The 14,618-nt window shown below is 43.6% G+C and overlaps 1 protein-coding gene across 16 annotated transcripts; it reads right to left on the bottom strand.

Moving 5' to 3' along the window:
- Nucleotides 1-82: 82 nt before the first annotated feature.
- ENTPD6 (ectonucleoside triphosphate diphosphohydrolase 6) lies at nt 83-14,607 on the bottom strand. Of its 16 annotated transcripts, XR_003259772.2 has the most exons (16): nt 14,514-14,570; nt 12,526-12,872; nt 11,582-11,658; nt 10,612-10,755; nt 9,666-9,741; nt 8,375-8,410; nt 7,252-7,340; nt 5,815-5,894; nt 5,117-5,181; nt 4,682-4,783; nt 4,035-4,175; nt 3,078-3,134; nt 2,912-2,965; nt 1,783-1,895; nt 1,361-1,511; nt 83-1,248 (listed from the first exon to the last, which is right to left on the bottom strand). XR_003259772.2 is itself a non-coding variant. In XM_064509844.1 (15 exons), exons 2-15 carry the CDS (start codon nt 12,859-12,861, stop codon nt 1,422-1,424), a joined length of 1,197 nt encoding a protein of 398 aa, XP_064365914.1. In that variant the 5' UTR covers nt 12,862-12,872; nt 14,514-14,607; the 3' UTR covers nt 83-1,421. The 16 variants fall into 16 exon arrangements, 15 of the variants coding, with proteins under 15 accessions (XP_064365914.1, XP_064365919.1, XP_064365911.1 ...); XM_064509844.1 differs by having other exon boundaries at nt 83-1,511; nt 12,789-12,872; nt 14,514-14,607; XM_064509849.1 differs by having other exon boundaries at nt 83-1,511; nt 12,789-12,872; nt 14,554-14,586.
- Nucleotides 14,608-14,618: the final 11 nt, after the last annotated feature.

Below are 14,618 nucleotides of genomic sequence, written 5' to 3'. Positions count from 1 at the left end.
GATGGCCTGAGGGGGACAAGATGGCGCCGGGGACCCTGGCAAGCTCTGCGGAGCTTAAAGCCACGACACCATGGCCTCGTCCTCATTTTTCATCAGAGTTTTATTGTCAGTGAAACAATTTGGGTTTTACCGTCAGGGGTTTGGGCAGCCCTTGCACGCTCGCGGCCACAAGCTGCCTCCTGCTGCCCCCAGCGAAGGGCACAGCTGGGTCTGTGTGGCCCCAGTGCGGTGCTCGCACATCAAGGTGCTTACTCCCCCCAAATGCATGGCTCCCTTACACCCCCAAAACACTGCTCAGATCTACTCTAAATACCCACATAAATACCACACAATTGCACAGGTTGATTATGACTAGCCTAGCATGTCCAAGATTGCTCCCAGCCGGCACACTGGAGGTCCGCGTGGTGCCTTGCAGGTGCCCTGCCACAGCTCCACGCAGCAACAAATACATTCATGTATCCATATGAGGTGCTTCTGCAGGAGGTAGCACTCACAATGCCCTGTCAACGCATTCGTCCCAGGCCCTGCATACACCTTGCCAAGGCACAAATGTCTGTGAGGTCCAATAAGCTGCCCTTAGGGTTTATTTTGGTGGCTGCATCGTGTTCGTGGATCTTACACCGAGCCAGCATTGCCAAACCCATGCTTAGCCCCATACCAAACTCCCAGGTCTTTTGTCTCTTTGAGATTCAGCAAATCTGATGTTGTCTTCCACCATCCATATCCACCATCCTTATCCCAATAGCCAGAGCCTCGCATGCTTTTATGCTCCATGGCCGATCGGTTCTGATTCACGCCTGTAAATGCATACCCACAGTTTCCAGGGTGCTCCTGAGTGCTGCTAGTTCGGCAAGTGAAAAGCAGAGCTGAGACTTCCACACAGTTTCAGCCACACATCTGCATCAATGCACTGTCTTCACATGCACACCTAAGTTCATTTTCAAACAATGTAAGTAGTAAAATAAAAATAATCATCACTGAAAACTGCTGACAAAAAGAAAAGAAACACCCCAAAAGGAAATCAGGACAGTGAAGTGTTCTCTCTGGAGTGACCATTTCCTACACCAGCTTCAGCACATCACAGGCAAATATTACAGGTATATTCCACATAGATGCATTTTTTCTCATAGAGATCATAGATGTCTTGCAGAGAGTCCTAGCTTTCCTTCAAAGATGATCTGGGTTTACATCAAGTTGACTGCAGATGCCATACAATCAATGCTTATTCTTTAGATACTGCACTCTGCACTGTAAAAGAGAGCTAGTGAAGAAGGGGACTTGGTGGGGGGGAGGGAAAGAAAGGGTCCTAGCTTATGATAACCTCCCAAAGAACTCAGGAAGCCAAAAGCAGGCCCTTTACCAGATCCTCCTGTGTTGGGCTTCCAAAAGCTGAGATTCTCATAAGTCACCTTCAAGGAGCTTTAATACTGCAGTCTGTTGAGTGAGTTGATGTAATGAAAAGTGGCTCCCAGAGCCCAGCTCGTTTCAACGTTGTCAATTTTCCGGGCAAGCTGGAAAAAAGAACAAAAACAAAAACACCCCCCCCCCCCAAAAAAAAAAAAAAAAAAGAGAAGTTAAAACACAATTTTCTGGGAGAAGCAGACACATGCAAGGTGAACATTGCCCTAAGCATTATTGCACTGGTTATCACCATGGTGGGCTGTCCCCCCTACCCCTAATCACAGGGCATGTGCTGTAGCAGGAAGGGAAATTAGGGACTGGGTGGCTAAAGCCATCTTGGCATCCTGCCCACTCTCCCAAGCAATCCATTTTGTGCATCACCTTGAAGACTTGGCTCTTCACAAAGCCTAGTTCTTGCAGAAGCCAGGTGATGTATGTGAGGTCCATGCAGAGAAAAGGGCTGCTTCCTGGGCTGATTTCCATGGTCTTACATACTGAGGAGAATGAAAACAGAGTATCTGAGTGCATACTATGGGCTCAAGCCTAGCATCGACCCAGCTTTGCAAAACCTCAAACTGTTAAAACATCTCTCATCAGCTGGGTTCCACAGTGATGGAACCTATTTATCCTGTTTTTTCTTCTTTGAGGCGTTAAAATGACATAGATGTGTTAGCAAAAGCAGTAAAGCTCCGGCACAGTGAAAGACAAAGATACTCTGTCTCTCCCATAAGACACTGAGTTCCTTTTACTGCTCAGGGAAAGACAGAAGTGGCCTGCAACTTTTTTTCTACCTACTTTAAACCTTTAAAATCTAAGGAATTTCAGGTGTGCCCACATCTTCTTTTGGTGGGGGAAAAAAAATGATGTTAAGAAGCTTGGAAAAACAAGAATTGCAAAAAAATCTCAGCCCTGTCCTGATACAGCTTGAATGCTGAGCAGTTAGTTATGCAAGAGCAGCTCTTCTCACCAGAATGTTTCTCAAGCATATGCATTCAATAGAGGTTGCCAAAAACAAAGACTTAAAGAGAATAAAACTCCCTTCCTCTCTCAGCATGGATCACAGAAATGGTAGTCCAGTAATTAGAACCCCCAAAGTTGCTTAGTCACTCAAAGTTTACTAAAAAAAAAGCCCGTATAGCTCTGATCAAAGCCTGAGTTTGCAGTATTAAAAAGAAATGCGTTTATATTTGTAAATCTGAGAAGGCAGTTCTCTCTACAGCTGATGAAGCAAAAAAGACCATGAATCAGTTTTTCCCTCTTTCTGATTAATGATCAAGCATATGAACAAAACTTGAGACAAAAAGAAAAACTAAACCATATTAGAACAGTTTATTATGATGAGAATGCCACATCCCTCTTGAAAGCATGATTTCGCAACAACTATTAATTGGCAAGTTTATTATTAGTAATCCCTGAGAGATTTTTTTAAAATGTCAGTATTATAAGATGTCTTATACAGGCTGCAAAAAGAAGAATTAATAGAAATAATAGTTAAGATTTTCAGAAATACCCAGAAATGTTGGTTGAGATGCTGTGCAGACAGGTGACCTCCAGAAGATGGGTGCTCAGTAAAACAAAACAGAAAAAATCCGGCTTCTTACCATGTCACACATTTGCCACCTGGATATGAATTCACATATAATTACCAGTCCTGTTTGATTTTATTCTTTACTCACCATATTTAGCTGCAATTTCAAAGTCACTGACAGTTAGGCTTCCTCCCTTTTTTTTATCTAAATAAAAAAAAAAAAAAAAAAAGAAAATCAGGATCTGTTTTGTGGCTTGTGCATAAAAGCAATTGTAGATGTGGGTTGTAAAAACACTGGAAATCAAGCCTCGAGCCACTGAAATCAATGACAGAACTCACACTTTCTTTAAGGTACAAGATCCTTGATTTCAGAGCCCTAACGTGCATTGAAAAGCCTCATCTTAAGCAGAATTTCCCTAGTTTCCTAGAAAAACCCAAAGTTTACAAACTCTCTTGCCTTGTCGCCATGTCTGTGCTGTCCTGTCCTGTGATGCCTGAACACAGTAATCATTTTTGACCAGATCTGACAGGACAATGGCACTCTGGAAGATATTAAATCTGAAATTATTTGCAAAACAAAGTGACTGAGGAAGGGTAAGTTCACCCATAGTAACTTGAGATCCTATGACCTGCTTTCTACCACTGAACATGACAGACCAGTATACCACAGGAAAAGAGATGGTATGCATTCTAAATACATGTGGAAATACCTGAAAATCTTTATGCAACTTAAAAAGCCAGTGAAGCAAAATACACAACCCAGGAGCGCAGGTTTGATGTGCTTTATCACCCAGGGGGAGATCTGTTCATCTCTATGGGGTCTTTTTTCTATTTTAGATCATAGTATTAATCAGACACCAGTGATTTCTCGTTTATTAAAAAAAAAAAAATTAAAAGAAGTTGCAAATCCTATTTCACAACTCCCAGTTTTTTCCCTAAAGGAATATAATAGCATTCAATATCCAGATGAGACCAATGCTACACACTGGTATAACACAGGACTCAGTTCCTCAACAGCTTAGCAAAGTACTGTGATATATGTCAGTGCTATCATTTCTTCCATTACTTGCCATTTAAAATGAAATGAAAACAGGAGCAAACATACCTATGAGACCAACCTCTGCTGCACAGTCATAGTAATAGGAGAAAGCATAAAAATCCAAATTCTTCACTTCCTCGGTTTTATGCACTTTTTTGTAGAGCATCTTTGCCACTTTGCTAGAACAAGACTCATACAGAGGTTCACCTAAAAGAAGGCAATGAAACCCAGCAGGTTATAGACAGGCAATTAAACATATGCACAATTTCTTCAGACTCTGCAAGGAGACGCACTCCCTTTTGCACTACAGCACTCCCTGAATTCTTACAGGCTCTTCACAGAGATCTGAAACAACAGGTCTGCGTCTCTTTCCAGTGGCAACATTCACCATCTTCAGACTGGGAGTAAGTATGGACACATCAGGGATTGACAACACCATTTGAGACGGGAGGATTTTAAAACATCTGTTCAGGGAATGCTCAACTCCTGCTGTACTACTGCTAACAGCTTTACGGACTGGACAGACATGCCAGGACACAGAGCAGAAAAGAGCTGCACATTTTCTTTAACAGGACAAGCCTCAGGAGAAAGAGTCATACGGAATGACACACAGAGAATCTAGTGTCTTTCCAAAAGCCTGAGAGTGCATTTACTTTACTCTGCAATAAGCACACTGGCCTCGCAAGGGAGAGAGAGGTGATAAGGCACTATACCTGCCTTCTGTCCTTTAATTTTGTACACTATCTCAGCATGTTCCCATTCAGATTTGAAACCAGGTGATAAACAAGGGCTGATCAGCTCCTGACCTTCCCCTACTGCACAAGTAAGAGGAAGCAGCATTAGAAAAACAAACTAGGAAGTTAGTTTTAGATCCCTCCACTCCCCAGCCCTCCTCCACACTTTCCCACATCCTCAGCAATGTGCCTCCAAGCCCCAATCCTGGCTCAAAAAGCTGGCAGGAATCCTTCCCTCCCAGGATCTAGCAGTCACCTTCTGCATCCATCTCAAACGTGTCCAGGTGTGGTGACAGGAGTCCCCATACCATGCTGGCAGCTTGAGCTCCACAACAGTGCAACACACCCTATCCCCAGCCAGCCCCCAAAACACATGAGCTCAGAGACAAGTCTGCAGGAGTGCCCATCACTTACAAGGTTTTCCCTCAACTCCTCCCAAAATTGCGAGCCTTGCTGACATCAGCCCAAGTCCCAGGTAACTGCGAAGGAGAAAAGCCTCCATGAACAACATCCTCCCTGTGATACTCCATTGCCAACTTGGCTGCGACATGCCTGTCTCCTCTATGTGATCCCAGCAAGATGGCTTGAGTTGGCAGCTAGCACACATAAGGGGAACATTGTGAAAACCCACTGTCATATTAGCCCATCTCTGGCAAAGGCTTATAGGCCAACAGAATAATCTCTCTTCGAGCAAAGCACAGGGAATAAGCCATCAACTATAAACTAGCTCTTTAAGACTAGGAATGCTGAGCGTGTTCCACCCTTTTCCTAGCCCTCTCAAAGGCAGTGCAGCTTCTAGCACACAGTGTTGACCCCTCTTGAGTCCCGACGTGCCCCATGGTAAACTTGGGTGGGAAGAAACTGCTTCCCTCTGCCCAAAACACTGGCACACAGGCAGCATTACAGCCTTCTACTTTCTTAGCTATCAGACTGCCTGCCTGCCTGTTGTTCTGCACAATCTCCCCATACTCAGCTTGTGCAGATGGTTATTAGGCTCGAATCTCTCCGTTTCTTCTAAGGACTCGCTCACAAGAACCCCACTTCAGCGAAACAGCTGGATCTCACTGGCTTCGCTTTTATGTTTCCAGCATGCTCTCTTTCCCAAAACTAACCTGTATGAATACAGCTTATAGGTGTTGTTGAACATCTGAAATGAAGTTGTATGGCCAGCTGGTGATGCCTGGAGAGTTGCCTGGACGGAGAAAAAGACACTAGTGCAAGGTTTCTGCCAACAAAAGCAAACAGCAACAGCACAATCCTCCAAAACATTAGGAAATCCCTGAAACAATCCTAGCATGGTCCAGAGAGGAATGATGCATTTACAAATGTTTGGATTTGACCACAGATACATATGACATGACCAAAAAAACAGGAGCTGAAATAGTAACTTCACATGATGGAGTCTAAACTGGTTACATTTCTACTTGTGTCCACACCAAACTAATTAAAAAGGAATCCTTATTTCAGCTCTTAACTGCTTTTGTCAAAGGCTACAGAAACTGCCTTGTCACATGATCTCTGCAACAGAAAACTGTGTGCAAAATACTAAGAGACGCAGGCGTGCATTAACGTGCTACTCAGGTGAACTCAGCTGTGATCTTTTACAAGCCAGAGGAAAAGCACCTCACTGTGCTTGCCAAGGCACAGGGTGAGAACCAGCCTGCAGTCTGAGGAAACAAGAAGGTAATAATCTAAGGCACTGTGCGGCCTCTTCCCAAGTGTACCACCACCACTGATGTGCTCACGGGAACAAAGCGCAGGCCACGCTGCTGTTCTTGCCTAACTACTCACATGTTAACATCTGTTATCCGTCACTCCAAAATTTCCACATGCAGGACTTTTCACATCCCCTGCCATTCTGCTGTAAGAGCACAATGGTCTGACCAGGTCAGAACATTAAGATCGTGCCCCTATCCTCTGCCTTTGTGCAGCTTTACTGCAGACAGGATCTCTACTCAGGCCAGGGCCTTACTGTGGAAGATCCGTATCTACAGGATTTCCTGCTCACAGAACACCTATAAAATGCTGCACCTTGGAAGCTGAAATGACAAACATTGGCATGTGTTTTTATTGCATAAAAAGAGTCACTCCTTAGAAAGGTTTGTTTGCAACTGAGTGAACCCAGGAAAGCCATAAACAAGAGCTGAAAAGGAATCTTATTCTCTGTTCTTAAAATATGGCAGAGACCAAATGTTGGACTTGGACTCATTAACAGCATTCCCTCTGAAGTCTTAATAATTAACAGCACAAACTGAGAGCCAATGGTTAAGATGCTCAGAAAGACACTGTACTTTCCCCCAAAGTAAAGCAGCCCTGGCAGATGCACCACATGGACCAAACCATAGAGTTGGAGCAGGAGTACTGACAGAGTTGTGAATGCCTCTGGGACTGCACCAAGGCAAATGTGACAAAGTGACCTGGGCTTTTCCGTCAGAAGCGTGGCTTCACGTTGCAATGAAAAACACTTTGGTCCACTTCCAAGAGAAACAAATCAGAGCACTTACTGACTTCGCACCGGTGTTTCACTACAATGAGCATGTTCACATTACCTCAGCGTGTGGAAGGAAGGTGATCTGTGTTGATCCACCACCTAAATCTAGCATTCCTACACTTCTCTTCTGTGGATCATTTAAGCTGCCTGAAATGTGGGACAGAACAGAGAAAAACATGGTGGGCACTGCGAGAATTAGAAAACTGGAAAGGAATAAAATTTTAACAGTGCAAAGACCAGTCTGACTCCATCCATCAGCTTCCTGCCAGTACTAGATTATAATCAGGGTGACCTGAAAACCTTCCCAGTGACAGAGTTTCTCTTACTTCTGTGGTGACTGTTCATGCCCCAATCACAGTAGCTTTGATCAGCGGACTCCTAAATGTTTTTCAATGGATATAAGGGTCCTTTCACATCTGGTAACCGCTCTGTAACACAGAGGAATGTGCTTTTCTTGGCCACCTCTTCTGATCCTTTAGCAATACTTTGCAGATTCCTAGAGCTCAGGAAATGAGCAACCCAAAAAAGCTGGCCTAAGATATTCAGCTCTTGGAATTCTTGCTTCTGTCAGCCCAGAACTCTCTTCTCATTTAAATCCAGTTCTTCTCAGATCCTTCAAGTATCACCTTTCTGACAAGATTGACTTATGTCAAGTACCTCCGTACACCTCATTAGAGCTGGTGTTTAAAGATCTCTGACCTTTCTCATACTTCCTTTGATCATAAAAAGCTTTACAGCACTTGCACAGTATTCAGCACACTTTGTGTGCAAACACTATAAGGAAGTATCACAGCACTTTCTTCCATTCTGTGCACCTATCAAGCCAATCTAGAACATCTGCATTAAAAATTTACCCAGAGCAAGTGGCAGACTCTAAAAAGGAGTGAAGTGTTCTAGTACCTTCCAGGGAAAATTGAAAGAAAGACTACACACAGGGAATTAATTGAAAGAAAGATTACATAAACAGCTAGGAAAACGGATTGAATTCTTCACCCTGTAAAGTAAATGGCCAAAATCCTAATGGCTTAAATGGACTAGGCCAAAAAATGATTGCTTCCTTCCCAGACCCTTTTTTCTCCCATTCCACCCAAAACAATAAGCAAATTCCATATTGAGGCAGAAAACAGCATAAATCTCACAGAATCAGGCATACTTCTATGCACATGCTCATGTAACCATACCTGTTAAAAAATTTATTGTGATCCAGGCTGAAACACCTATTTAGGAAAAGAATCAGAAGATGCACTGTTAGATCATGTCATTTCATTTTATCTGTCAACAGTATCAGAAGACAAGCCATATTAAAAGGTCTTCCTGTTTTACGATATGTTTGGCTGGAGGCATTTTTAAGGTTTCTTGAACAGCTTAACTGGACCATATAAATAAAAAAACAGCAAATCAGAGCCTATCATCCAAACACAGAAAAGGACACCAGAAACTGCCTGTCACAAGCTCCCTTCTTCCCCTTTCATAAATGGACTAATACTAATGCAAAATCTCTGAAGGATGTCTGGCCAGTGGAGTTCTGTTCATTGTAAGGCACTTGTTTTTCCTTTTGAATACTAGGAATTTTCATTTGTTAGGTGTTTTAATTTTTCCTGTTTTCTTTCCAGCATTTTTGTGAACAGCACTGTTTCTGTCCTTTTCTTATTTTATAAGCCTTTTCCCCATAAATAAGGTGAATTAATGGGCCTTATATTAACAAATCAAAATATTTATCCATTTTGTTAAAACTCAAGGCCTGCCAGCGAACAAGCTCCAGTTCAATCCTTGGCTGAACCAAAGCTGTCACATAGACTTAATTATTAATGAACTTAAAACAAAAAAATCCTACAATGTATTTTTTCTATTGAATAATAAAAATAAACCCATAAACAGCTCCAAAATAGTAGCTGTATTGAAGTCTGGTTTCTAAGCAGATTAAAAACACATTTCAACACTCAGTTACTTAGAATTTTGACATGTTTCTCCAAATTCTTTTAAGGCAAGACTGATTCTAGGTTCTGTCCTCAGCATTTTTTTGAATGGCAATTTAATTCAACATATGTTTTCTTCTCTAGAGAACCTCTTTTTCATGTTCAATTCACATTCATACTCATTAGATCAGTCATAATTAACATTATGACCAATTCCATCCAGAGAACTCAGATATGCATTGTCAAGGGCATGGTGTGCAAAACCAGGTGTTGAAGACTATCCCAACATGTAGAGATTCAGAAACCTTTCCAGAAGTGCTGATTGTGTAGTAGCTTCCCAGTGATCCCAAAGGAGTTGCCAGGCACTCATCGCTTTAAAAATCAGGCTAGAGTTCTAGACTTCACACTGGAAAATGTAGCACAAAATCTCTTTGGCAAGCACTGCCCGAGGCAGCACAGAAACGATCACATGTGGGTTCCCACAAGAATCAGCGGGGGTTTGTCACAGCACGGCAGGAATGCAAGATTTCAGAAAGGTCTCCAGAAGCTGACCTACCTTCATCAGTTCCATTCATTATGGACACACAGTTGTCCCTCACAAAGAAGGGGGAAGCTTGAAAAATCTCCTTCACCTGTAATTCAAATAAAAGGTACACTCAGAGAAGTCTTTTTTCAGTAAGAGAGCCAAGGAGAGGCAGGAGATGGGCACCTTTCAGGAATGCCCCAGTGGATGACATTTTTCATGTGAACATGTAGGCTGTTAGAGGCCTTCTACACTACACTCTAGATGAGGCAGCAAAGCGCTAGGTTTCCATGTTCTTCTAAAGCAACATCTGAAGAAACCTGCAGCAGCTCCAACTGAAATTCAGTGTGGAAAAGAATGGAACAGTTTGCAGGCAACAAAGAACAAGATAGACATTGGTTTCCCTGATCAACACTGAAAACATTTTCATTACGCTACAGAGTAAACGCATCAGATTTCTTCCTTCCACAGTCATTGAGAGTACAATGAAAAACAGAGGAAAAACACTACAGCTGGTGCACACCTAATGAACTTCTACCACAGCTTTAAGGTCTAGGACATAATATTTTATTTCTTTTTATATTATTTTTAAAAATAAAACATATTTTATATACCTAAAATACAATATACATTATTTTTAATCAATCTGAAACAGAGCAATCTTCCAGCATCAAGCTGCTAACAGTAGGAACAAGACTGTGACAACTGTCAGAAATGTCTCATCACACTTGTGTTCACAGGGAAACTAATGTTTACAGCCATCTCCAGGCTTATCTGGAGCTGTCATCATTCCTCTGTGCTTGTACTCATACAATTTCTCACCCCATCTGACCTCAAGTGGCTTTGCATTGCTTGCAGGTTTAAATGATAGCAATGACTCATGTACATTAACATAAAGGAATGTATGTACCTTACACTCACAGGGGCAAATTTTGCTATAAAATTTGAGGAAAGCAAAGTGAAAGAAATGAAACAGTACCTTATCCAGCAACTTCTGAGCCTTCTCTCCTGGAAGCAACCGTAAGCCAGCTGTTGCTTTCAGGACCAGAGGAGTGGACTTCCACAACTCCATGGGAACTTCACTCTTTGCTACTTCCAGGAGCTCTTTTATTCCCTGGCCACTCTGTGAGCAGGGAAAGAACAAAAAATGCATCTTAGAAATTCTGAAGAGTTCTTTAGGAGGGCAAAAGGGTGATCAAAGGTATGATTCACTGCAAACGTGGAACACGGACAACTGAACATCACAAGGAAGCCAGAGAAGGTCAATAGGGAAGGACAAGTCACTATCTCCCACAGCATAATGACTGGCAGATACAACTGGGATTATTCAGAAACAAGTCAAAAAACAAACAGAAAGAGCCACTTTTTCGAATGGTGCCATGGAACTCTTTGCCACTAAATGTTTTGGCTACTAAAGGCTCAAAAAGCTATGAGACAAATCCATGGAAGAAAAGGTCCTCAAGGCCAGTAAAACACTATGAACCGGGTGCAAGCTTTGGCTCAGGAAGTCCCAGATCCCTGCCAGCTGGAAAGTAAGGCAGACAAGAGAGAAGTCATTTAACACTTGACCTGTTTTTTTGAATCTCTCCCCAAGAATCTAGTTCTGGTTGCACTCAGAGAAGGCCCTGCTCCAATCCAGCATGGCTCTTCTTTTTGTCCTGTTCTTAAGTGCATAGCAAATCTTAAGGCAGAGATCGGAAAATCATCTGCTGTGCTTAATTTACAGCCTCACCTAGTAATCACCTAGCAGAACTAGATACGCTCTGCTTCTTGATCTTCTCAGTACTGAGCAACTTATTCTGTGGGCTGGTATCATTTGGATACCTTCTTGGAGCTTCCTGCATTGAGACAGCTCAGTGAACTGTACCACAGTGAGGTGTGGTTTGCAGGACATATTAAGAATAGGAGGTTTTGGGCACATACTTTTACAGTAAGAGACATGAAATTACCTTCTCAACATCATCAGCATATGCAGACAGACCTGGCTTCAGTGCTTTAAATGTCTCATGGGTTAACTTGGGAGTCTCTGTTCAAAAGCAGTATTCCAAAATAAGTAACAGTACAAATCATTTTGCATTCACACACACAAAAAAATTACAAGTTACATCATTATACACTAATGGCAGTCATCTGAAGCTTCTGCCTAAAGAACTATCAAAGGCCACCCTACCTTTAAAATACAGGCCTTGCTCTGGAATTAGCCCCCTGCAAAAGCATTTTTTTAAATCATGATTATTTTCCAGGTGCTGGTGCCCAGTAGGCAGGTATTTCTTATGCTCATCAGACAAATCACCAGATAGTTGCAAGTTCTCTTCTTTCATCTTTAAGAGTTTCACAGACAGGAGCTGACAATACATAAACAAGTGAAGCTTGCAACACTCCAGTGGAAAACCAGAGCTTTTTTGTCGACTGATGTCTTGCGTCTCAGTGATACTTTCTGTCCCAACGCAACTCAGAACAACTTTAATCAAGTGCTGAAGTCCCACTGAAGGCAAGGCTGCACTAAACCAGACAACGCAGGGAGAAGCAACTCCCTGCCAGAAACTAGAGACAGCCAACAGCCTTGTGGTGAAAACTTCAGGGAATAAGGCACTTCAAACTTACTCCTCTCTTCCAAGCAGTGTGATGGCACACTGCTCTTCCTCAGGACACTGCTCTAAGGATACAGCTGCTATTTAGTTAGCCTTCTGGCGTTACAGCCTTTTCCCCCCTGTAGAATATTTTCATAATGGATTTCATCCAAACCCACATACTTGAACCATAATATATCTCCTGATGGCTCTCTAGGAAGAGTTGGAGCACATCTGCACAAGTAATCCCTAGGAAAGAGGTATCAATAATCTGCTCCATTCTTTATGGAAGAATCTGTCTATCATGCATCAGTATGCCATACCTTTTGGCTGCTGCGTAAATTTAAAAATATGTATGCGAGTTCCAGTGCTTCCTGCATCAAACATAATCCCATAAAAGACTGAGAGATCTGCTGTCACTGCCTGATGGTTCAATCTGTCTCTCCTGCTTTCAGCAATTCCTTCTGTTGCTCCTAAGACCGGTTTGGAGTCCAAGTGCCATTTTATGTATGCAACATAAATAGCTATGCATGCCAAAATCCCAAAAGCAAAGAACCGCTTTGATATCTTCATGGCTTCCATTTACCAGGCGTTTTGTTTCTTCTCTTTATCAGATGGTTCATCCCTTCTCTTTCACACAGAACAGGTGGTTCCCACATCACTCCTGCAACTGACAGAAAAGAAAGATGTGTTTTACTTCCTAAACCTGCAGAAGGCATTCTGAAAAGAAGGATCCAAGAGCATGTTGGTTGTTTGATGAGGGACTTAACAGCAGTAAACTTGACTTGAGCATTAGTGAATTATTTAACTGCTAGTTGATTTACTATTTGAGCTAGATCTGTGATAAGAAAGCTTGGCATGACAGTCACGGTATACAACTGCAACAAAGAGCCAGGTAGAAAGCCTTACACAGGGAGCGACAGACCACAGCTTGCAAGGAAAAGGATTTCTGCCTGCAGCTCTCTCAGCATCTGGAATAAGACTGAGAGATCAGCCACTACTTTCACTGTTCAAATCTATCTTGATTGATCCAGGGAAATTTGCAGTCAGGTGCTTAAATGTATTCCAGTAGGATAAGGCAGACCCCTGCATTCAAAACGCTGGGATTATTCTATGAATCCCTTCCAAACCTGGACCTATCAACAAAATCCTTCTCTCCCATGTTACTTGGCCTACCGATGAAATGTCTCCATGGCTGGATGCTGGCCATTGCACACCATCTTCCTAATGGTTCAGGAGGAACATATCCATCCTCCTTCAGGAAGCAGCTCTCAGCACATCAGTGAGATCTACAACTAGTTTTAAGAGATGAAATTGCATAATTTTTTTCCCCGCTGCTAATGATGCCTAAGAAGGAAGAGAGCAAAGAGAGTTCAGAGAAGCTAAATATGATAACTAAGGTAGGAAGGGGCCTCAGGAGGTCTCTAGTCCAACCTCCTGCTCAAAGCAGGGGCAGCTGTGGAGACCCACCAGCTTGCTCAGGGCTTCATCCAACTGTGTCTTGAAAACCACTAAGGTCAGAGATCGGAGATCCCACAACCTCTCTGGGCAATCTCTTTACTGATCTCAAAAGGGACCAAGAAACCCACGCCAGGACATGCTAGAGAAGTGGAGGAAGCAACCTGCGAACCGCCTGCAGTTATCTTTGCCAGTTCCTGGATCGTGTTGGAGGTCCCAGGAGACTGCAGCAGGTTAATTTTAAATCACCAGGGAAAAAGAAAGAAGAAAGACCCAGAGAATTATAGAGTCCCCTACCTTCAACACCAGGAAAGAAACCACAGCAAAGCACTGCACAACAAATCTGCAAGAACCCGTGAAGACAACCGGGTGACTCAGGCAGCAGGGACTGAGGAGAAGAGAATAGTGCTATATCGTTCCTTTTCTGAGAGTGGAATGAGGAAGGCGAAGGAATCAAATTGACAGCGTTGACCTAAGCAAGGCTTTTTTTTGACACATGAAATCTTTTGCCGATACCATTTCCCGGAGGCGCAGAGAGGCCAAGATAGGGCAGAATTTGAATTCAAGGTGATTCCGGCGCATCGCCCAAAACGGACAAGGCGCAACAGGACAGAAATGGAGGTCGCTTCCTCACCGCGAGGCTGCGGAAGCGCTGCAGGAAGGGACGGGGCTGGAGAGGACGGCGTGCGGCACGACGACAGCAGGCTGTGCAGGCAGGAAGCCGGGGCAGGCCCGCTCCCGCCGGCGAGGCTGCCGCAAGGCACCACGGCGCACCCGCACACACGGCCGTTGACCAGCGAAACCCCCCCCCGCCCAACCGACCCCCCTCCGTCTCTGCCCGCCCCGCACTCACGCCACCGCCGGCCCCACCATGGCGACGCGGCTCCTCCCACCTGGCAGGCGGCCGCGCTCCCACTGCGCAGGCGCCTCGGGCCGGGCCCGGGCCCGGACCCGGGCC

The sequence above is a fragment of the Dromaius novaehollandiae genome, chromosome 3 (assembly GCF_036370855.1).
Source record: "Dromaius novaehollandiae isolate bDroNov1 chromosome 3, bDroNov1.hap1, whole genome shotgun sequence".
NCBI classification, from domain to species: Eukaryota; Metazoa; Chordata; class Aves; order Casuariiformes; family Dromaiidae; genus Dromaius; species Dromaius novaehollandiae.
Note: the sequence above shows the minus strand (reverse complement) of the source record. Positions and strands in the feature narration are given on the sequence as shown.